Raw genomic sequence first — 24,452 nt, forward strand, 5'->3', positions numbered from 1 at the left:
TATATTGAAAAAGTATGTTAAATTGCAGGACAATCGGTTTAGTAGTTTTAAAGTAAAAATAGTCACCGACTTCGAAAATGTAGTTTTGAGAAAATCGTGTTTAAAGTTTTAACTTACATTTACGTGAAGATGAAATTTTTTTTTGGAAATCAGATAGAATCATCAATTTCGGGGCCATATAAAAGTTCTTCAGCAGATGAAGCTGCTTCCAAAATCCCAATTAAAATATAAAGGTATAAAGACCCACACGTCCGTTAGCCTGTTCTGGACTGACCTACCGCGCCTCCCTTTCAGCCAGTATATCTCATTCAATTTTCTCCGGATCATTTTAAAATTTTGTAGACACATTTCTGACAACATATACTCTAAGAAAATGCAAAAAAATCGATTTTTTGAAAGTTACATCTGCGAGTGCACCTTTAAATCTAAACTTACCAGAACGCAATAACGTAATCAAATCAAATTTGATGTTGATTTTCATCCTTAAATCAAATTTTTACTTGTACATATTTTTTAAATTTACAATAATTAAACTTAATACTTTCTATAAATATTTAACTTTTTAGGATTCCAAGGAGGAAACCTACGCCCCCTAGTGAAGGATCTTTAAGTCCACCACCACCACCTTCAATCTCAAGGCATACCCTTGGTTCACCGAGGAATTCGCCTCGATTCATACGAAAGCAACCTCGTCAACGCGTTTCTGTTTCTTTAGCTACTACTCCAACTCATGGAACAACTTCTGTTGATTTTTCGAGTGGAGAGCTTTCCGGTGTGGGATCTAGGTCCGAGGGACTTGATAGAGTTCTTCTCGAGAGAAATCTTGAAAAGATTCTTCAAGAACGAGGGTCTCATTCTCAAGAAATGTCCAGTGACAAGGGAAGGTTGTTGACCTTTACTTTTTGCTTTACTTATTGTTAAAGTTTTTCTTCTGGTTTATTATATGTTTTTAAAATGAAATGGGTTTTAGATTGATGCAAGCGGCAGATAGAGAACCTCTTCGATGTGCTCAAAGTTGTTCTCCTTCTCATGCCTCAAGTATGTCGAAACTTCCTCCACAACCAGTGTCTTTAACCTCTTTAGCAGCAGCAAAATCCCCTGGTGATCTGTCAACAGCTTCTGTGTCACCAACTACACAAAACATGAACACTACAACAAATAATAAACTTAATCCAGATGTATCAACACCAACATCACGCAGAGTTCGGTTTCAAGGCGATGACAATGCTCCAAGTTCCTCATCTCCCCTTTCGGCAGAAGAACACAAACAATTTTTACCATTAACGTCAAAATTGAACGTCCCTCGATTAAAAAGTTTACAGCCTGAAGAAGTTACTGCTACGTCTTGGAGTAAGTTTAAAAATAATAATAACCAATACCTCTCATCTACTCTATAACATTTACCATACTAATGCACCAAAATCTTATCTATTTTACGCTGAGAGTTAATTATTTTCCATTTTTTTGACGCATTATCTTCGGTAATGGTATATATTATCGGAATCCGGCTAGGGTGACCGGACTATAAGTGAGCTGTTCGCTAAATGTAATTGACACTTGAACAAGAGCGCATGTGCAGTGTCATATATGTGTCTCTCTCCAACTAATGAAAAAAGTGCGAGTGAGAAAGTTGCCATCATCAGTCTAATATCGGCAACTTTCTTCGTCGCACATCCCTATTAGTTAAAGAGAGACACGTATATTACACTGCACATGCGCTCTCATTCGAAAGTTAATTCCTTTTAGCGAACATGTCACTTATGGTCCAGTGACCTTGACAGATAGCAAATACAGAGTTGAGTCTCCTTATTATTACTTCGTGGTAAAAGCTGTAGTGATTGGTAAAAATAAGTCGGAATGGTTATGTTTAAAGTTTTTTTCCGGAATGTGATATGCCAATTTAAAATGCAAAAAAAGTAACTTAAGAATTTTTAATAAATACAAAATAAAAATGCTATCTGTGAAAACTAAAAATAATAGCCAAATTACGTTAAATCGTGGGAAAGTGAAGATATTTCTAAAGGTTAAAATTTATTTTGTCCCTATCAACTCTAAAGATTGTTTATTAATATACATTTTATTTAAAATAAATGAGACAAAAGACTTTTATTAATAAGACAAAATTATTGTAAAATAATATTCTTTCTTACATAGAGTACTAAAAAATAAAAAAAATTCTTATTTCAAATTGTTTGACCGTAAAGGTCTATCGAGTGGAGAATATTTTTAAGGTAAACAATGTAAAAAGATATACCCATATACAAGAGGAAATAAAATTAACGATTTTGATTCAAAAAATTTTGTAATTTATCAAACGACGCGTCTTATTAAAAAATTTTAATTTTACTATTTTTTTATTTGAAAATTATAAACTTTTATATCTCAAAATACATTTCATCAAATATTTTTAAAATATATGAAAATAAGACTTAGGGGAAAGTGGGGCAAAACCGCGTAGGCGGGTCAAACAGGGTACCTCCAGTTTTCAATGACAGGTATTCCATTTGTGTCACCCATTACATATATCTTTTATATTACAACCAACATCATTTTAATTATATAACCACTATATAAAAATTTATTTATTATATTTTATGTGACTTTAAAATTTTTTTAAAATTTTTATTTAAATTTAATAATATTAATTTTATGATTTATAGATTTTCTTGACAGTACCCGGTTTTGACTCACCATCGGGGCAAAACCGGGTATTTTGCATTTTTTTGAAAAACCTAGTTTAAATTGATCAAAAAATTTTTTTCATGCCATGGACCTTATTTTTTCATTCTTTAATGTTCAAGGAAGAATTTTCAACGAGACTTGAACTAATCTGTTTGATAGATTCCTTTGTAAACATTCCACTTTTCTAGAGATTATTTCATTTAAATGAAATTTAAAATAAATAAAATTCAATTTTGATTATAATAATATTTTAAAAGATATAAATTAATTTACAATGAATTATAATAATTTATAAGGTTACAATTTATTTTCCTCTCACTGTAATAATATTAATATCAATTATATTGCGATATTTCTAATAAAGTAATGCGTCATTAGGGTAAAAGCTTGAAAAATATATTTGAATAAAACTTTATCTAGTTTAATATAATAATTTAGGTTTAACTTGCAATGTTTACTATAATAAATTATAGACAAATGTTATTGAATTCATACACACAATTCACGTCAATTTTATGCATACTAATCGTCACTCAAGATCGTAATTCCAAAGAGAATATAAACATAACCCCACTAGATAAGACCTTTGTCATCGAATTCATGACAATTTCCTAAAAGATTTTATCTACGTAGGAAACTAATACGACACAAAGTTAGAAACAATTCTCTAACTTTATGTTTGCCAACTGTTACTTTGCAATAAAATAATTTACAAAAAATTATTGGATTAAACATTTTGATTATTCCAATAAATGTAACCTAAATCCATAATTTTTAACTTTATAATTTCAGCTTCAAAAAGTCGAATTTACGTTAATGATAGATACGCCCATTCTCGATCGACTCTTGTAGATCGTCATTCAAACCACTTCATCATCCCCCCTTTAACGGCGATACAATGAGTAATATCATTTTGAGTCGTTAAACATATCATTTATAATATAGTTTACAAATTCGTCGCTTCAAACATCAAATATAATTTATTTTACACATATTTATTCCATTATGCAATAATTACTCATCAATTATGCTCCGTTTCTTATTACAATCATCCATATTATCACACTTTTTCTCTTTTCATCTATTTTAGTATTTTATTATTTCTATATACAATTCATAATTTTTTTCTTTTACAACATTAATTTAATCATTTTGCGTCTTATACATTTTAAAATCAATCCGATTATATACAACCTTTTATCTTCAAATGATCGTCCCTTTCGGCGAATTCATACGCATTTTGGTTGATCTTTCTATTTACCTTAAAAGGTCCGCGATAAATAATATGAAAAAATTTCGATATTATATATTATTATCGATATATATTATATATTTCGATATTCTTTATCCGATCTGAGAGGAGTTTTCAATAATACAAGATCGCCTTCATTCATTTTACAGAGCTTTTCAATTTTCTCGCGTGCTATTTCAATTTTAATTTCTTGAGTTTCCGCGATGTCCGGGGGAAAATTCAAAACTTCTCGGATTTTATCTTTTTGTGACAATCCATATTGTAATTCGAATGGAGTATATCCCGTGGTACAATTTACATATTTTACCCACTCCATGATCTTATTGATGTATTTTCCCATCTTGTATGTTGTTCGCTACAATATGTGCGGAAAAATCTCCCTAATTCGCGCATAGCTCTCTTGGAAGGATTTGAATGAGGATGCCTAATCGAGCACAAAACCCTTTTGATTCCGTTCGCCTGTGAAAACGCTTTATATTTGTGGGAGGTAAACTGTGTACCGTGGTCCGATAGTATACGTCGCGGAATACCACACGATTCAAAATATTTTTCCAATTTTATGATCGTCACCCGAGTCGTGGCTTTAACCATTGGATATAAAGTGACTAATTGAGAAAATGCATCCAAAACTACGAGGATGTATTGTACCCCTGCAGTTAGTCCGTAAAAATCTATACACAGAAGTTCGTTTGGTTTTTCTGACTTTACATGCATATATGATCCTTCCATGGTATAATTCGGATGTTTGACCCGCTGGCACATGTCACACGCCACCACACGCTTCTTTACGTCCATCTGAATCCCTCGCCAATAGTAAGTTCAGCTCAATTCCGCATAGGTTTTATATGTCCCAAGATGACCCATTCTTTCGTGAACTTCATCAATTAGATTTTTCCGTAATTCTTGCGGGACAACGAGTTTCCACGCTTTATCTTTTCGTTTCTTATAATATAATACGTTGTTTCGTACACAATACGGTTCCGTCAATTTCTCTCGATCAACTTCCTCGATTATATCATGAATTTGTGGATCCTGGCGTTGCCACCAATTTATATGCTTCAATTCAGGAATATCAATTTTGCTCAGCGATCTTATTATTAACTCCAGTCTATCTTCATTTTTTATCACCTCATTCTGATATTTCGCTAAGACCGACGCAATTACATCAATTACATGCTCATTCAAATAAATATTCGGCATTATCCTGCTAAAATAATCGGCAACAATATTGTCTCGTCCTGAACAATGCCGAATTTTAAATGAATATTTCTGCAGAAACAAAGACCATCTGATCAAACGCGAATTGTGATACGAAGTCTTGATAAGAAATGTCAGTGCGGCATGATCTGCGATAATATGAAAAAAACTACCCAACAAATGCATCCGAAATTTAATCAACACTACAATAATAACAAGCAATTTGATTTCTGTTGCTGTGTAATTAATCTCGAACGCTGTCAAACATCGACTAATTACCGAAATAATTATTTCATCCCCTTGCTCATCTATTTAATAAAAAATCGCACTGATTCCTTTCTTCGACGCATCCGTTTACATTCGAAATGCTTTGCCCGACAAATAATTATCCAACGTTACGACCTTAATAAACCCTTCTTTTAATCTTCTAAATTCACGGCTATGATATTCCGTCCATTTAAACCGATTCTTCGTATTCAATAGATCGCGAAACGAATTTAAATACGTCGAATATGCTACGACAAATCACCGATAATACCCAAAAATTCCGAGAACTATTGCTATTTGTTTGATTTCTAGGTGGCATATTTCCACCACGTTAATTCGAATTTTGGGAGTTGTTTCTCCATGCTGTTCCCCTATTCTGATTGTAGTATTTATCGTCCCATGTCGCTGTCAATTCGTTCTGACTTTAATTTTCCTTTCGCGGTTCTGATGAGGCGCGTTATGAATTCGATGTAGCATTACTATACAGCGAACTTCCACGCCCACTTCTGTCATCTCGATTTGATAATTGATCAAAATTTCTTTTTCTTGTGCTCGCGTTGGCATCGTGAATCCGCGTTAGAGAATGAACAACTTGTTTAACGTTCGACAAATCAGATCCAGCCAATGCAACTTGAATATTAGGTGGTAACTGTGAAACAATAATTTGATTTATTTCGTAATAATACTTTTAAATATACCAATAATATTTCTATTTTAATTGAAGCTCCTCAATTTAATTGTAGGCTAAAATTCTTTTTTATTATAACTAATAATTTTCTTTTTTTTATATGTGATATGTTTGATGTTCAATAATTAACTGACCGTTCTCTCCTCGAGTCCTTTATCATTCTATTCATTCGCAATCGTCAAAGTTCGAGATTTAAATAATATCATTTAAAGTTTAAACAAATAAGTCTTCTACTGTAATTTTACAATAAAATTATTTTAAAAATTAGACGATTTTATTTAAATTAAAAGCATTTTCTATAAAATCGTAAAATTATAAAAAAATATTTGTATTTTTTGATAATTACGCTGAGAATATTTAAAAACCCATTATTCGGTTAAATTTTTTGAAAAGGATTGTTATTGGTGCTTATTAATGTATAAATTTCATATAATCAACTTCATTTAATCATTTTATTAATATTTAACGAAATTTTTAGATGATCGCGCCACCTAACCCCGAATGTACTTTTAAAATATTTATTAATTTTGGATATACTTCCGAAGTAGGGGTACCTCCGATTTTAATAAAACTTGGTATACTAACGTATTTTGGTGCGCTGATTACGAAAATGATAGTGAAAATTGGCGCAAATTTGATTATCATGGTAAAAACCATAAAAAACACCATAAAATCATGGTTTTTTACGATTATCTCGTAAAAAACAAAAAATTTCGAAAAAAGTTTTGGACAAAAGTTGTAGATCTCAAAAAATCACACATTTTATGTTTTATGCATTTTTTACCAAAAGTCATTATTTTTCGAGAAAAATCCAAAAAACGAAAAACACCATGATAATGAAAGCATATACAGCAGTCATTGTTAGACATTTTATTTGACTCGTATATAGTATCATATTCACCATTACTCAGGATCCAACGAATTCCGCAAAATACTTTCGGCCATATCCACCCCCTCTCGCCAAGGTTTTTTTAAAAAGAAAAGCGTGCAGTACCTTACGCGTACGAAGGACGTGTTTACTATTTTGCGTTTACCGCTGCTGTAGACTCCACCCCACAATTTCTGCAAATTACTTTCGGACCATTTTTCTCGAAAAATAATGACTTTTGGTAAAAAAATGCATAAAACATAAAATGTGTGTTTTTTTGAGATCTACAACTTTTGTCTAAATCTTTTTTCGAAATTTTTTGTTTTTTACGAGATAATCACTCACTGTAAAATCTACTTTTATTACGATTTTTATACATTACTTTTTGAAAAACGCAGCTTATAAAAAAATTTTATCGATAGGCAGTATATATACATAAAATATACCATTATCAATTGAATATAGGTGTATCCATATATTTGGATGTGTGAATTTCTTTCTTTCCGTGTAACAAAGAATTTATACTAGGGTGCTATTCTATAATTTGACTTCACTTTCACTTCACTTTCACTTCACTTTTACTTCACTTCATTTTCACTTCACATCACTTTACATTCATTTTACTTCGCTTTACTTTCACTTCACTTTCACTTAAAATCACTTTCTCTTCACTCTTGCTTAACTTCACTTTCACTTCACTTCGATTTCACTTTACTTTCACTTCATTTAACCTTCATTTCACTTCACTTCTTTTACTTCACTTTCACTTCGCTTTTACTTCACTTCGATTTCACTTCACTCTCGCTTGACTTTGATTTCACTTCACTTTCTAATCACATTGATTTCACTTTCCTTTCACCCAACTTGCACTTTACATAACATTCACTTCACTTTCACTCTACTTCAGAATGACATATTCTTTTTATTTTTACTTGTCTCCAATTTTAATTTTTTTGGAATTAACATTTGGGTGAATCCATACCAAGAACACACACTTTGTACAGCGTGGTCTTCGGATTTGGCTGTAATTTTTTTGGTGTCTTCTACCATGAAAAATACTTGACTAACCAGAATTTTAAGTCCCTGTCTCATAAAGAAGTCCCGCAATTGTAAATTTAGGAAAAAATGTAATTTTTTTAAATCAAGGTTACAAAATAAATTTTTGCTCTAGAAACCATGGTTTTTGTTGAAAAAAATATTGTAAAAATGCTATTCCGTAGAAAATTTTCCAAGAAATCGAATGTGTAAAAAACTTTATTGTTGTGACACTTTTATGCTGGCGTAATGCTGACATGGTATCGTTTATTATATTATTCACATATTTATATTAATTAAATCATTATTATTTATTATATTAATATAATATATTAGATTATATATTATATTATATTAATATAATAAATTAATACAAAATTAAGAATGAATCTCTAACTATTTTTTGTGATCATTGTGAGTGATTCAACAAAAAAATTGAACATTAGTTGCACTTGAGTTTTACATAAAACTGAATGTATAGCAAATATTAATTTTAAAAAATGTATACTGAAATTAGAGAAAAGTAAAAATGAAAAGAATATGTGAATCTGAAATAAAGTGAACGTTGGGTGGAAGTAAACTATGGTGAAATGAATGTGAATGCGAAGTGAATTGAAGTGAAATGAAGCGAAAGTGAAGTGAAAGAGAAGTGAAAGTGAAGTGAAAGTGAAGTGAAAGTGAAGTGAAAGTGAAATGAAAGTGAAGTGAAGCGAAGTGAAATGAAAGAGAAGTTAAAGTGATGTTAAGTGAAAGTGAAGTGAAGTGAAAGCGAACTGAAGTGAAAGTGAAAGTGAAGTGAAATTACAGAATAGCACCCCTGTTTTGTTTTAAATCTGTTTCCTTACGAGCATAATTCAATTTAAAATCAAGTTGCTTAACTTTTTTGTTTCTTAATTTCTTCCAAATTTTTGAATTTTTTTTTAAATCAGGCTGTCCTATAGATAAGGGCAAATCCCACGAGCTGGGTTTTTTTTGTTTAAAAAAAAATTATTTTCAATTTAGTCGCACACTTTTTCTACCCTAAATTATTATTTTTCGACCAAATATAAGTAAATTTTTAACCGCGTAATTCATATTTCTTAATAGCTACTCGATTTAAATCATATTTTGAATTTTTGTGGTTATGAGTGCAGGTAAAACGTATTTTTAAGAGAAAATGTTATCAAACAAAGTTCCTAACTTTATTTTCCTTAATCTTAAACGTAAAAACATGTTCACAATTAAAATAGAATTTTATTTCAAGAAGGAAAATAAGTTTTATTTTAAGATACACACTAATTTCTATTTAAATTAAAACTATCTTAATTTTTAAGACTGATTAATCTTACAAGTAATCTTTATACAAGATTTTATTTTTACTGTGATAATATCCTTATTGATATCAATCGTTTTATACACAGAAAAGCTACTCCAAGAAAGAAATAATCTCTGTGGCGAAAGAGTGACGAAAATCGTAATTGGAAAAAATATCGAAATTAACAATTTCATATAAATTTCAAAATTTTTATAAGTACCTTGTTTGGTGCATACTAAAAAAAAATACTAAAATCATAAAAACAAATCTTTTCTTAATCCCTATTTTTCGTCAAAAATCACGTACACTTTATTGCAGTTATTTACAGACAATTTTACACTTTTAAAAATTACTTCAGTCGTCGCCATATTAATACAATAGCCTTTAGAAGACACCGAGTCCTCGATGTTATCCATAAAACAATTTAAGTTTATTACAACACATTTCTTCAAATCCGCTCTATACCTGCATTTCGCATCTTAAACTTGTTCCCTTTCCAAAAACCATTTCGAACCCTATGATCCCCACTCTATTTTTTAATTTCCCCTCAAAATCTCCACCCACAACCATCTCTCACACAAAAATTAGATGACATTTAGTCCCCGAGTTGAACACACACTTTTCTCGAAATGAATTGTCGGTTTCTCAATTGTACACTAATCTTGTATTAATGGATGCAATTAATAAATGAATTGTGTTGATAATGTAAATTCACAAGTTTTATATTGATTCATTTATCCCGACTTTAACAATAACGAACAAATGTTTAATGTCTAAACATTTTTTGGTCCTTCGAGCCGGATTTGCCACGCGGAATGAAATTCAAACTTAAGTTCGCGCGTGCATAAGTGTTTGCTCAGTTAACAGTTGAAGTTCACTATCATTATTATATAGTTGAACTAATTGTACGGCAATCACACGTCCGAAAAAACTGATATTCCATACAATTCTAATTGTGGAACAATTAACCTATTGAACAAGTGAACAGTTTTTGCATACTATTACGTGCCGTCACTCAAGTCAACATTCTGTGCACACCATTAAGTGCCGTCAATCAAGTCAACATTCTGTGCACACTATTAAGTGCCGTCGATCAAGTGAACATTTTTCTGGACACCATTAAGTGCCGTCAAACAAGTGAAGTGTTTATCCACAGCAATTACAATCTGTGAACATTAAACCCTTTTTCTTGGACAATTTCTGAACCGGAGCCCATTGCCACTTCAAGTTTGCAGTTTCCCAATTCAACTGAAAGTGAAGTCAATCAACGCTTGTCAACATAAGGCTCATCGTCGTATCCAATCAACGTCGTATGCAGTCAATCTCATCAGTCAATTTACATCAAGTAAGTCAAGGCACCATTCCATTCATTCCACTTTACTATCCAATGTCTCATTCTTGAACTGCATTTGTTTTTAAAAGTCAAAATGACAGATGCTCAAATAAAGGACCTCGTTTTTAAACGTGGTACTTTAAAACGCACTTTAACTAATAACGAACAAAATGTGAATGCAATTAATGATAATTCAAATCTTAATCTGCTAAACCCTGCTGAAAGATTGCGTAAGTTAGAAGAGACTTGGACGGAATTCCAAGATATTCAGTCGCAATTAGAATTTTTCTTTATTGATGATGACGACAATCTTAAAGTACATGAACTCGAAGGAACTGAATTTGAAAATCGATATTTTAATTTAACCGGGCGTTTACAATTCTATAACGACAAATTAAAATATTCAAATGCTCCAATTTCTTCGGGCTCAAGTTCGACACAACCAATTCAAGATGCTGCTTCTAACAGAAGTCAAATAATTACACCTCAAATCAAATTGCCAACAATTAATCTGCCAACGTTCTCGGGTAGTTACGATACGTGGTTGGGTTTCTCAGACACTTTTAAATCAATCATTCATCAAAATGAAAAAATTCCTACAATTCAAAAGTTACACTATTTAAAATCATGTTTGAAGGATGAAGCCGCCGCGATAATTGATGCAATTGAAACATCCTCAACAAATTATCAGGTTGCTTGGGATTTATTAGAGGAACGATATAACAATCGTCGATTCATAGTCGAAAGTCACACTAAGGCTTTGCTTGAACTTCCAGCGTCAACAAAAGAATTGTCGACTCGCGCAATACTCGATCATGTTCAAAAACATGTGAGAGCACTGCGAGCATTAAATATACCTGTTGATAATTGGGACACAATTTTAATTTCCTACATTAAGGGCAAGTTAAATCAATTTAATCGCGACAAATGGGAAGATTCAACAGCAGAGTCAAACCTTCCGACTATGAAAGACATGTTTACTTTTTTACAACGTAGAGCACAATTAGAGGAAACTCGACTTGAGGAAAGTCAGATCAAATCGAGTAATAAGTCCGAAAATCAAAAGAGCAATTCAAAGTCGTTTAAAAAATCCAATGTTCAACATTCGCATCTTACTACACAGAGTAAACCAATTTGCTATTTTTGTAAAGGGAATCACGCCATTTATTCGTGTCAAGATTTTTTAAAGCTTTCAATAACTGAACGTTTACAAAAGGTTAAAGACTTATCATTGTGCATGAACTGCCTGCGTCAGAATCACCAAGCACACAAATGTCAATTAGGTCCTTGTCGAAAGTGTAAAGAAAAACACAATTCTCTTCTCCATCCAGAAGAAACTGAATCTCAATCTGTGAACTTGGCAACTGACAATAATTCATCAGTTATGTTGCAAGCTCATGGTAATCCACACTCATTAATATCCACGGCAATTGTCGACATTAAAGACTCATAGGGCAATTTTCATTCTTGCAGAATTTTGTTAGACAGTGGATCACAATCTCATTATATAACGGAGAAAATGGCTGCCTCTCTCGATTTAAAGGCAAGCCCAGTCAATATCAATGTCACTGGGTTTTCGTTGTCACAAACCTCGATTACAAAATCAATTTCAAGTACGATGAAATCACGAGTTAATAAATATGAAGCACATTTAGACTTTTTTGTTGTCCCGAGAATCACTAGTAAACTGCCTTCAATTTCAATCAAGCGCTCCCAATTGTCAATTCCTCAGCACATAAAACTGGCCGATCCTGAGTTTTACAAATCAGCTGATATTGACGCACTTATCGGTGTGCAACTATTTTACAAATTGCTTTGTATCGGGCAGTTTTCTATTCCGGGTCACGATGCCATCCTTCAAAAAACTCGCTTGGGATGGATTGTAGGAGGAAACATTTTTCAAGGTTCCTCCAAGTCCAAAGCTGAGTCATGTCATTTAGTTGTTAATTCAACAACTCAACCCGAAGATATTTTTTCTCAATTCTGGGAGTTTGAACAAGTCCCAAACAAAAAGTTTCTTTCCCAAGAAGAGCAAGCTTGTGAAGCTCACTTCATTCACAATACAAAGCGGCTCCCTGATGGTAGATACGTTGTTAATTTACCCTTTAATGAAATCAAGGACAAGCTTGGACAATCCTTTTACATGGCAAAGAAACGGTTCAATCATTTAGAAATGAAATTAGAACGGAATCCAATTTTGAAACAATCCTATGCCGAGTTTATAAATGAGTATGAAAATTTAGGTCACATGTCAGAAGACTTAAATGAAAATTCGTTCAACACCGGGTATTTTCTCCCCCACCATGCTATTATCAAGGAGGAAAAGTTGACTTCCAAAATACGCGTTGTTTTCGATGGTTCAGCAAAGGATTCTAGGGGGTTTTCATTAAATAATGCTTTAATGGTTGGTCCCACAGTTCAAAATGACCTTTTCACCATCTGCACTCGCTTTCGATCATTTCCGTATGTTTTATCTGCCGATTTAGAGAAAATGTATAGGCAAGTTTTAGTCGCCCCTGAAGATTTCGACTATCAAAAAATATTGTGGCGAGATAATCCAGACAAACCAATCAAGATCTTTCAACTGAAAACAGTAACATACGGTACTGCCTCAGCTCCATATCTTGCCACTTGTGTTCTATTGCAATTAGCAAACGATGAGGGTCAATTTTTCCCACTTGCATCTCAAGCCCTAAGGGACAATTTTTATGTTGATGATTGCTTAACAGGTGCAAAAACTAAACAAAGGGCTCTAGAACTTCGAGATGAATTAATCGAAATTGTAAAAAAGGGAGGTTTCTCATTGCGAAAATGGGCTTCTAATTGCCCAGATTTAGTCAACAATCTTGATAGTAAATCAACTGATTCTCTCATATCATTAAAATCAGAAGATACTATCAAAACGCTGGGAATTTCTTGGGTTCCAGACAAAGATAAAATAATTTATTTAATTAACAACCTGAGTACGAGCAATGAAATCACAAAGCGTACAATTCTCTCTGACATTGCAAGGATTTTTGATCCACTAGGATTGTTAAGTCCCATTATTGTTTGCGCTAAACTCATGATTCAACATTTATGGAAAAACAAGATCGATTGGGATCAATGTTTATCCAATGAATTAAGAGTTCAATGGCTTGAATTTAAAAATCATTTACCCCTTCTTAATGGGATTGAATTTAATCGTTGTTTATTGTCACCCGAATATGGGGCTGTTCAATTGCATGGATTTTGCGATGCCAGCGAAAGGGCATACGCAGCTTGCATTTATCTCAGGTCAACAAATAAAACAGGTGAACACGAATCTCATCTTGTTTGCTCAAAATCACGAATAGCGCCAATTCATCCTGTGACATTGCCCAGGTTGGAATTGTGTGCAGCACTTTTATTATCGCAAAACAAGCCTTGAATCACTTTGAAATTGAGAAACAAGTTTTGTGGTCAGATTCCACTATCGCTCTTTGTTGGATAAAGACTCCGCCCCATACTTTAAAAACCTTTGTTGCAAATCGAGTAGGTGAAATTCTTGAATCAACACAATCGTGTGAATGGCGACACGTGCCCACCCTCAATAATCCAGCTGACCTGCCTTCACGGGGGGTCATGCCCAAGGATTTTTCTAACATTGACATTTGGAGGCATGGTCCGCAATGGCTAGTACAAGACGAAGATACCTGGCCTCAACTAGAATTGAAACCCTGTTCGCTACCTGAACTTCGTAAACCAGTTTCGACAAATGTTTTTGCAACAGTCACTGATACTGATGCATATTTTCTTTCACGTTTCTCTTCAATCCGAACTTTGACTCGAGTTATAGCTTATTGCCGCCGTTTCTGTCACAATGCAAAAGGTTTCGACCGGCTAACTGGTGAACTGACAATGGCAGAGAGTAATGAAGCTCACGACTGCATAATCAAACTTATTCAAAAACGCAAATTTTCTCAAGAAATTAATCAATTATCTAATGGCAATTCCGTTAACAATAAAAGCAAACTTTTGAACCTTGATCCATTCCTAGAAAAAGGAATTCTTAGAGTTGGCGGACGCTTATCAAATTCTGATCTGAATTTTAATCAAAAGCACCCTATAGTGCTCCCTCGCAATCATTCTGTCACTTCTATGATAATTCGCGAACAACACGAGAAATTGCAGCATGCAGGAGTTCAAGCGACTTTGTATGCTGTTCGGGAATTGTATTGGCCTATTGATGGCAGAAATATTACACGAAAGGTACTCCGTCAATGTGTAACTTGTGTTCGTGTCAATCCACAAGGATTTGATTATAAAATAAGAAATCTACCCGCTGATCGTGTAAACTGCTCGCGACCGTTTTCAATAATTGGAGTCGATTATTGTGGTCCTTTTTTTTGTTAAAGAAAAAAGATATCGCAATACAAAGAATATAAAATGCTATGTCGCAGTATTCGTTTGTTTTATTACCCCCGCGGTACATCTTGAATTGGTGAGTGATCTCACTACTGATGCCTTTCTTGGTAGTTTGAAAAAATTATTCGCTCGTCGTGGAAAAGCCAGCAAAATCTATTCTGATAATGCTACTAATTTTGTTGGCGCAAGCAGACAATTAAAAGAATTAGATCAATTATTAAATTCAGTCGATCACAAACAAAAGTTAAAACATTTTTGCGAAAACGAAAAAATTACTTGGAATTTCAGTCCTCCTCGCGCACCGCACTTTAGTGGTTTATGGGAGGCTGCCGTAAAGTCGTTTAAATACCACTTTACTCGCACAGTAGGGACTGCTATTTTGACTTTCTAACAATTGCAAGTTTATGTCTATGAAATTGAGGCAATCTTGAACTCACGTCCTCTCACTCCAATCTCTTCCGATCCTAATGATCTTCGTCCATTGACACCTGGTCATTTCCTAATTGGTTGCCCCTTGACAACACTACCTGAGGAAAACCTGCTGGACGTCAAGCCTAGCCGATTATCCCTCTGGCAGCACGCACAACAAATGAGACAACATTTCTGGTAGCGTTGGCAAAAAGAGTATGTCAATGAACTTATCACCCGCAGCAAATGGAAATCAGGTTCCTCAGAAATTAAAATCGGTACCCTTGTTGTCTTAAAAGAAGACAATTTACCTCCCTTGCACTGGAAATTGGGGCGCATCTACGAGACACACCCTGGACCAGATGGAGTGATTCGAGTGGTCACCGTGAAAACTACGAATGGAACCTACAAACGTTCTATTAAACAATTGTATCCTTTACCAGTTGAATCTTCACAGTGAATTAATAGACTGTAACAATTGACGCAGATGTTACAGAAGTGAACTAAGTGCTACGCTATAAATGACTATAAGACTTTATACTGAACTTTATTTTTATTATTGTACAATGTTCGTTCAAGGTCCCCGGCATGTTTGGTGCATACTAGAAAAAAAACTAAAATCATAAAAACAAATCTTTTCTTAATCCCTATTTTTCGTCAAAAATCATGTACACTTTATTGTAGTTATTTACAGACAATTTTACACTTTTAAAAACTACTTCAGTCTACGCCATATTAATACAATTGCCCTTAAGAAGACACCGAGTCCTCGATGTTATCCGTAAAAGAATTTAAGTTTATTACAACACATTTCTTCAAATCCGCTCTATACCTGCATTTCGCATCTTAAACTTGTTCCCTTTCCAAAAACTATTTCGAACCCTATGATCCCCACTCTATTTTTTAATTTCCCCTCAAAATCTCCACCCACAACCATCTCTCACACAAAAATTAGATGACATTTAGTCCCCGAGTTGAACACACACTTTTCTCGAAATGAATTGTCGGTTTCTCAATTGTACACTAATCTTGTATTAATGGATGCAATTAATAAATGAATTGTGTTGATAATGTAAATTCACAAGTTTTATATTGATTCATTTATCCCGACTTTAACAATAACGAACAAATGTTTAATGTCTAAACAACCTGACAAGATGTAAATTATAATTATAATAATAATGAAACTTCATGGATTTGATATAATTTTTCTAAATAGGGGTAGATATCACCCCATCGGTAATTTTGTTAATTAATTCATTTTTAAATAATACTTTCTTAAGACCAAACAAGTTTTCCATTTTTTTTGATATTTTAGGGCAATTTCACTTATCTCTTTCATTTTCGAAAATTTACAAATACTTTACAACCCTTTAAAAAACACCCCCTTACATTTGCCTAAACCTACATTTATCAAAATTACACCCGGGATCGTTCAAATATATTTTTTTTTCAAAGGCACTTCAAACAGACTAATGTACCAATTTTCTCGTCAAAAATTGTCCAATATCAACCCTTAATGTTAATTTTAGGGGTGAGCATTTTTCACAGATATTTATTTATACTAAAACAACAAATTACAAAAGGATATGTACATTTTTTTACGTATAATTTGTTGTGCTTGTCGAAAAACCATTTTTTGGGAACGAGTTACGCACTCGTTGCGCGTTTTCCCAGAACGATTACATTGAAATTTTAAGTGGCACAATGTTATACCACCCAGATTTCTTTTCGAATGTTAAATAATGATCGCTCAAAAAGTATTATAAGAAAATTGATGATTTTCAAAAATCAGCAAAAATGTAGTTACACTTATGAATAGCTCATTTTCTCGCATATAACAAGTGGCACACTTGTCTAATACACATTTTTTAATCCTTCAGAATCCATAAATGAATGTCAAAAAACCCCAAGCATTAAAAACGATTGCTCAAAAAGTTATCGTTAAATGAAAATTAGATTTAATGCGAGTTACATCAGGATTTTCTCTATTTCTTCGATTTCAGTGAAGAAATATGTTGTTTAAATATCTAATTTTGCCTAACAAGACCATTTTTTATTTTTCACACTCGTGAGTAGTATTAACAAATGTAAATTAAATGTGAATTGACAATTTGGAGGTTTTTTGCGGCACCGATATCGCAGTACGCAATTCGTAACCAGCTCGTGAGATTTCCCCATGAGTATTTAACCACGAAATATCGTTAGGTTTTATCAAAAACTGTGGGAGAGGGAGGGGGTTGAATTTTTTTTTAAATATGAACTGTGCACTTTTGAAGAGTTCCCTACTGAAAATCCCTGTATAAGATCTTGTACAATTTCCTGTACAGGATCAGCAACTGAACTTGTACAAGTTCTGACCAGTTCCTGTACAGGAAAATGCATACGAATTTGGAACAAGTTCATGTGTGAGATCTTGTACAAGATCTGGTGCAAGATCTTGTACAAGAAAGATACTTGTACAAGAAAATGTACATGATCTTGTACAATTTTATGTATAAGTAATTGTACATGAACACGTTCATGTTCTTGCACATGAAATAGTTGTAAAAATTTTTTTTTAATAAAATTTAAGATTTTGATAATTTTTAACCATTAAGATTCGTAACTCATGCATGCTAAAAACTATTGCGCAGCTGTAAAGGTTAAAGTAAACTATTGCGCAGCCTTTGAATTTTTTAATTTTTAGTAAAGAAAAACATGAATTAACATGTGCAAGAACATGGACGTGTTCACGTACAAGTACTTATACATGAAATTGTACATGAACATTTTCTTGTGCAAGCATCTTTCTTGCACAAGATCTTGTACAAGATCTCACACATGAACTTGTTCCAAATTCGTATGCATTTTCCTGTACAGGAACTGGTCAGAACTTGTACAAGTTCAGTTGCTGATCCTGTACAGGAAGTTGTACAAGATCTTATACAGGATTTTCAGTAGGGTTATAACTTTCACACAATAAAATGAAAAAATTTTGACGTGTCTTTTTTCCGACCGTTTTTTTTCCTGCTCTTTCAAATGGTAAAAAAAGGTCTTCAAAAAATTCAAAATTTGTCCCTTTTTTGATATTTTCGAGATATTAATTAATTATAATTAACGATATAAAAAAATGAAATATTCTACAAATGAATAAAGTTATCGCAATTTTGAAGCTACTAATCAAAAGCTAACGTAATTCCGCATCGAACGAGGTTAATATGAAGTATTTTTGTTAAGTCGATTTTTTATAAATAATTGTTTTTAAACAATCTATTGAACGAAAATACTTTATATTGGGCTCGTTGTATGCGGAATTACATCAACTTTGTAAAAAAAAATTTTCAAATCAAAATATAAAAATTTTCTATGAATTATCCTAAGTAGCACGTAATATTACAGTAATATTACAGTAATATTACACTGATATTACCCGGTAATACTACTGTAATATTAAAATGTCCGCCTCATTGTAATATTAAATTGTAATATTGCACAGAAAAAAACTGAACTCAGAATGAATGTGTAGGCGGCTCATTTTGATGTGCAACAAAAATAAACCAGGTTGATGGCGCCACTATCTATGTCTTTTAGCATTGGCTCATTTTGATTTGCAACAAAAATGAAACTAGATTTTTTCTGCGTACAGTAATATTACAAAAAAATTTCGAAAACCACTTAAAGATATTTGACTGATTAATTATTATCTTTTTGTGTGTTATCTTAAAAAACTTTAAAAATTTTATGTATTTCAAATAAGCGTGTAATATTACAGTAATATTACTGTAAAGTTACTGTATTATTACCATGAGTCGGACATTTTAATATTATTATAATATTACGTGCTACTTGGGATAAATCCCCCAATTTGAAAAACACGGTTTTGAGAAAAACGAGTTTAGTTTCTTGTTGAAGAAACTTTAAGGTTTTAGATACTTACGGCTATTTAGAGCTAATAAGAGATTTTTGGATCATAAAGTAGACCTTCAACAGTAATGCTTTTAAGTTCGTCCGATTTATGTCAGATACTGTACAGTGTTGGTGCGATATTGCAACAGTAGTTAATTTTCAATTGGGATGTTTTGGTTTCACGTACTAAAAATATTCAAATATAGGTTATAGCGGAAATAGAATTAACGTTGAGAATTTAAGGAAACTTGGTCCACTATTAGATAAATGTTTGAAAATTATATAGCTAATTTTTGTAGACCTCTAGATTCTTGTGAAAAAAGTTATGAGCTTTTTTGTTTTTTAAGAATCAACATTGTGTCTTATGGGAATGTTTTTTCATACATATTTAGTCACCACAAAGTAATTAACGTTTAATGCAAGAATACACTGTCAAAATTCAAGTTAAAGTTAAGTCAAAGTCACAAATAACACATTCTAAATTACGATTCTGTCGACGGAATTAGTAAAATTACAAATTGAAAATTAAAAATATTATGTTTAAAATATTGAATATTTTTTCTTAAATTTTAATTAAAGTTTCTAAATATTTCTAATTAATAAGGGTGTTTAATGTATTTTTTAGCTGATATAACATCCAGAGTAAAAACTGAAGATGAAGAGAGTTGTTGTTCGACTTGCAGTACATCGAGCAGTTCCGATGAAGCAACAGCATATACCTTACCACCTAGACGTGCCTATGGAGGTGTAAGAATTTCTTATGTGCCAAATGATGCTGTTGCTTGTTCTCGACATCGAGCACTATCTACTGAAACTTCTTATCGTAATCAAAAGGACGCCGAAAAATGCATTCTATCTTGATCAAAAGTTTTAATTATCTTAATTTTTTATATTTGTTCATTCTAGATTAACGATTATTATACGCTTAGGTACAAATAGCATCCGTCCTAAGGAAGTTTTAAATAAAAATTTTTACTCAACTGATAACCGCAATGTGTCAAAATTTTTATTCAATCGAATTATTATTTAGCGAAACTGATATTTCACAAAATTATCATATAATCAAACTGCCATGTAACCAGAATTGAAACGTAACAGAATTAGTACTTAATCAAGCTGTCATGTAACAAAATTGTTATTAAAAAAATTTGTCATTTAATCTAAGAGCCATAAAATAGAATTGTCATTTTATCGAACTGACATTTAACGAATAGTCATTGTTCAGAGAATATATTTAGTCAAATTAATTGTTGTATTTGATTTATTCAAATCTTGTTAAGGGGTTACATGGGTCAAAAAGGTCAAAAGTTACATATTGTTAGTTATCTTAAAGTACACTATAAAATAAGTAAGTTATAAAATTTTTCTTAATAAACATTAGAAATTAAGCCAATGGCAACAGGTTCTTTGAGACCTCTTTCAAAATAAGTGATTTTTCAGTAGTCACGATATTTAATGACTACTTTATCAAAAATAAGAAAACCAAATATTTTCTGGTAGTAGATGAGTATAGCTCGTGATTGAACGAAGGGTTTTTAAAAAAATTAAAATTTGAATTTTTGGTAGAATGTTTTGTCACACATTACGATTTTTGGGACCAATTAGACCATGTAAAATTGGTTGTAATGAATAGAAAAAAAACTACTTTGTTCAATCACTAGTCAATACTATGTAGATGAAATATGCCAAATTTTACAAAAATCGGTGCATTAGTTTTTGAGAAGTCGTGACTACCGACTTTAAAAATAAAGTTTTGAGAAAACATATTTCATTTTCTAGGCTCAAGACTATGAGTATTAAATTAAATATATAAAAAAATTTTAAACGAAAAAAAGGATCTGATTCAAGAAACAAACAGACTCCACATAATTTAACATGATAATTCTCACAGTACCAGATATCCTAGAGAGAAGCGGTTCGAATATCCATTAGATGTCCTAAGGACATCCAAAATATGTCTTGAGGATATATCTGGACGTCTATGGGATATCCTTATGATATCCCAAGAATATTGTCTACATTTTACACTGTCGTCTTGATTTTCTAAAATCTCTTTTAAAATATCTACTAGGACTTTTAAAGACTAAAATGCCAAGAAAATTTACTTCATTCAATGAACATTTAGTAAAATGTTAGTTCCGTCCAAATGATAATTTAGTTGAATCACAATTCTGTAACAAGGCAGTCGGGTAGATTAATACATTCTGTTAGATGAAAATTTGGTTAAATGACAGTTCGATTATTATGAGTCAATTTTGTTAAGTAACAATTGTGTAAAATATAGTTTGTAATATATATGAATCATTGTACATATCTTTTTCATGATAATAATAATTATCACTATCATGTAAATAGAGTGCCAAACTCTCGATGTGATCAAGTATCTTAGCAATAAGTATACTTTTGTATTTTTTAAAGTATTTGGTTTTTATTAATTACTTATATATGTATTTCCAAAAGTTTAAACTGCTTCTGTGTCTATTGAAAATAAAACTTTATTGCAATTTAAATAAAGCAAGCAAATAATTTTCCATAGAGAGTATTTACAGTATTTGTTACATATCCAGTAATAAATTTTCTTAAAAATCAAAACACTTAAAGTTTATTTATTATTTGGTTTATTTATTTCATATATATGAATCCAACAGCAATTAAAATTAAAATTTTTTAAATATGTCCCAGGGGTGCGTTCACGTAACTCTCACCCTCACCCTCACTCTCACTCAAAAATTTTTCTCTCTTACTCTCATTCAAAACTTTTTCTCTCTCATTCTCACTCTCACTTAAAAATTATACTCTCACCCACACTCTCACTCTCCCTCAAAAATTTTTAACTCTCAATCTCACCCTCACTCTCACTCAAAAATTTTTCTCTCTCACTCTTAGCCTCATTCTCAATCTCACTCAAAAATTTTTCTCTCATTCTCACTCTCACTCAATATTTTTTCTTTCTCACTCTCACTCAAAAATTTTTCTCTCTCACTCTCACTCAAAAATTTTTTACTCTCACTCTGACTCCGAAATTTTTCTCTCTCCATTTCACTCTCACTTAAAAATTATACTCTCACCCATACTCTCATTCTTCCTTTAAAAATTTTTAACTCTCAATCTCATCCTCACTCTCACTCAAAAATTTTTCTCTCTCACTCTCAGCCTCATTCTCAATCTCACTTAAAAATTTTTCTCTCTCACTATCACTCAAAATTTTTCTTTCTCACTCAAAAAAATCTGGCAGACCCCTGCAGGGGCGGCCACATTCTAATCTCAACGTTTTGAGACTTTCTCATGCCGAAAAAATGGGTCTTAAAAAAATGTTTGTCTGTATGTATGTCTTTTTGTATGTATGAATGTATGTATGTATGTATGTATGTATGTATGTCTGTCTGTCTGTAGACAAATTTTGTCCGACGATAACTCGAACAAATTTCAATGAATCGACTTCAAATTTGGTATACACTTTAAGTGTACCAAAATCTCGCCTGAGTTCATTGGCCAGATGATTTCGTCAAAAATCAAGAAAATTATTCAAATTTTGAGTTTTTAAAAATTTCAAAAATTCGCATTTTTCAAAAAAAAAAATTTCAATTTTTTTTCAAAAATTACGTCTAAAAATAAACACTTTTTTCCTTTGACAATTTTTAATAGCGATTAAAACAAAAAAGTTATACCACTTTTTTAAAAAAAGACAAAAAATGACAAACACGGATAAAAAATGTGTAAAATGCAGAGCAAAATCACTTTAGTTTGAAAAAATGTGTTTAAATATGTATTATTTCTCTTTAAACCACCTTAAATTAACATAAATTAAAGTAACTTACTCATAAAATACCGATTTTTTTTTAATTTTTAATTAAAAATTAATTTTTTACATTCTCATCATAATGAGAAGGTATAACATTTGGGCAATTTTGAGCCTTCTCTAATTCCATAGTCCAGTCTATGGGGCGTGAAAAAGACCAAATAAAAACAATAATTCGGAAGTCAAAAATTTTTTTTGCAATCGATGGGGGGCATTTTACTGAATATAAAACCAAGTTTTCGAATGTTGGGGGTGGTAAATTTTTCCGCCATCTTGAAAAAAGAGAAATTTTTTAAATTGCAAATATTACAAAAACTATCACTTTTACGTGAAAAATTGTGAACATCAATTTTGTAGAGCTGAAAATTGCCTACAAAATTTGTTTAAACAATTTTGTCATATGATGAGTAGTTTTTATGTTATATTAAAAAAATCGAAATTTAATCGCATAAACTCCATTTTTACTATTTTTTGCAAAACTGATACAATTTATTGCAAAATTAGTCCTATTCAAAAATAAAGGCATTATAAAACTTTGCAACTTTGAAATTAACTTTTTTTCCATACACAAATTAGGAAAGAGTGGGGAAGGCTTCGAAGTGCGCAACTACCAGAAGTGCGTTTAACATATTATGTGACGCTCCACGGTGAAAGGTATCTATCTCCCCAAATGCATTAGGCTTAGTTCTCCATGTACGTGTAAGGAGAAATGAGCCTAATGCATTTGAGGACCAAAACTTTTAATTGCAAAAATTTCTAAAATTATCACTTTTACGTGAAAAATTGTAAATATAAATTTTGTAGAACAAAAAAACCTACAAAATTTTTATAAACAATTTTTTCATGTTGAATATTTTTATAAATAATTAAAAAATTTTTTATTGTAAAATATGAATTGTTACCATTTTTGCACATGTGGTATAATTAACAACGATATAAATCATTTTGAAAAATATTCTATCTGTTTTAATTTTATGTTTTTTTAATTTGCAATAATCATTTAATTTTTCATTTGTGGACTAGGCCTATGGGGAAAACCACATCTAAAAAAACTCACCAAAACTATACCTCAAAGGTGGTGCAAAAATGAGTTTTGATATTTTACAATAAAAAAATTTTTAATTTTTAATAAAAATATTCAACATGAAAAAGTTGTTCATAAAAATTTTGTAGGTTTTTTTGTTCTACAAAATTTATATTTACAATTTTTCACGTAAAAGTGATAATTTTAGAAATTTTTGCAATTAAAAGTTTTAGTCCTCAAATGCATTAGGCTCATTTCTCCTTACACGTACATGGAGAACTAAGCCTAATGCATTTGGGGAGATAGAAACCTTTCACCGTGGAGCGTCACA

The 24,452-nt window shown here is 31.8% G+C and overlaps 1 protein-coding gene across 7 annotated transcripts in view; it reads left to right on the top strand.

Moving 5' to 3' along the window:
• The window catches only part of LOC127291245 (protein prickle-like), a 131,439-nt gene extending 109,606 nt beyond the window's left edge, over positions 1 to 21,833 (top strand). For all 7 annotated transcript variants that reach the window (XM_051320243.1, XM_051320242.1, XM_051320244.1 and 4 more), the window contains 3 exons: positions 567 to 884; positions 971 to 1,350; positions 19,924 to 21,833. In XM_051320243.1, coding sequence (XP_051176200.1) covers positions 567 to 884; positions 971 to 1,350; positions 19,924 to 20,159 — 934 coding nt within the window. In that variant the 3' untranslated portion in view covers positions 20,160 to 21,833. The remainder of the gene's footprint in view (positions 1 to 566; positions 885 to 970; positions 1,351 to 19,923) is intronic.
• The last annotated feature ends 2,619 nt before the right edge of the window (positions 21,834 to 24,452 follow it).

Source organism: Leptopilina boulardi, unplaced genomic scaffold, assembly GCF_019393585.1.
Source record: "Leptopilina boulardi isolate dan_hultmark-lab unplaced genomic scaffold, ZJU_Lbou_2.1 LbouV2_13, whole genome shotgun sequence".
Classification (NCBI taxonomy): domain Eukaryota; kingdom Metazoa; phylum Arthropoda; class Insecta; order Hymenoptera; family Figitidae; genus Leptopilina; species Leptopilina boulardi.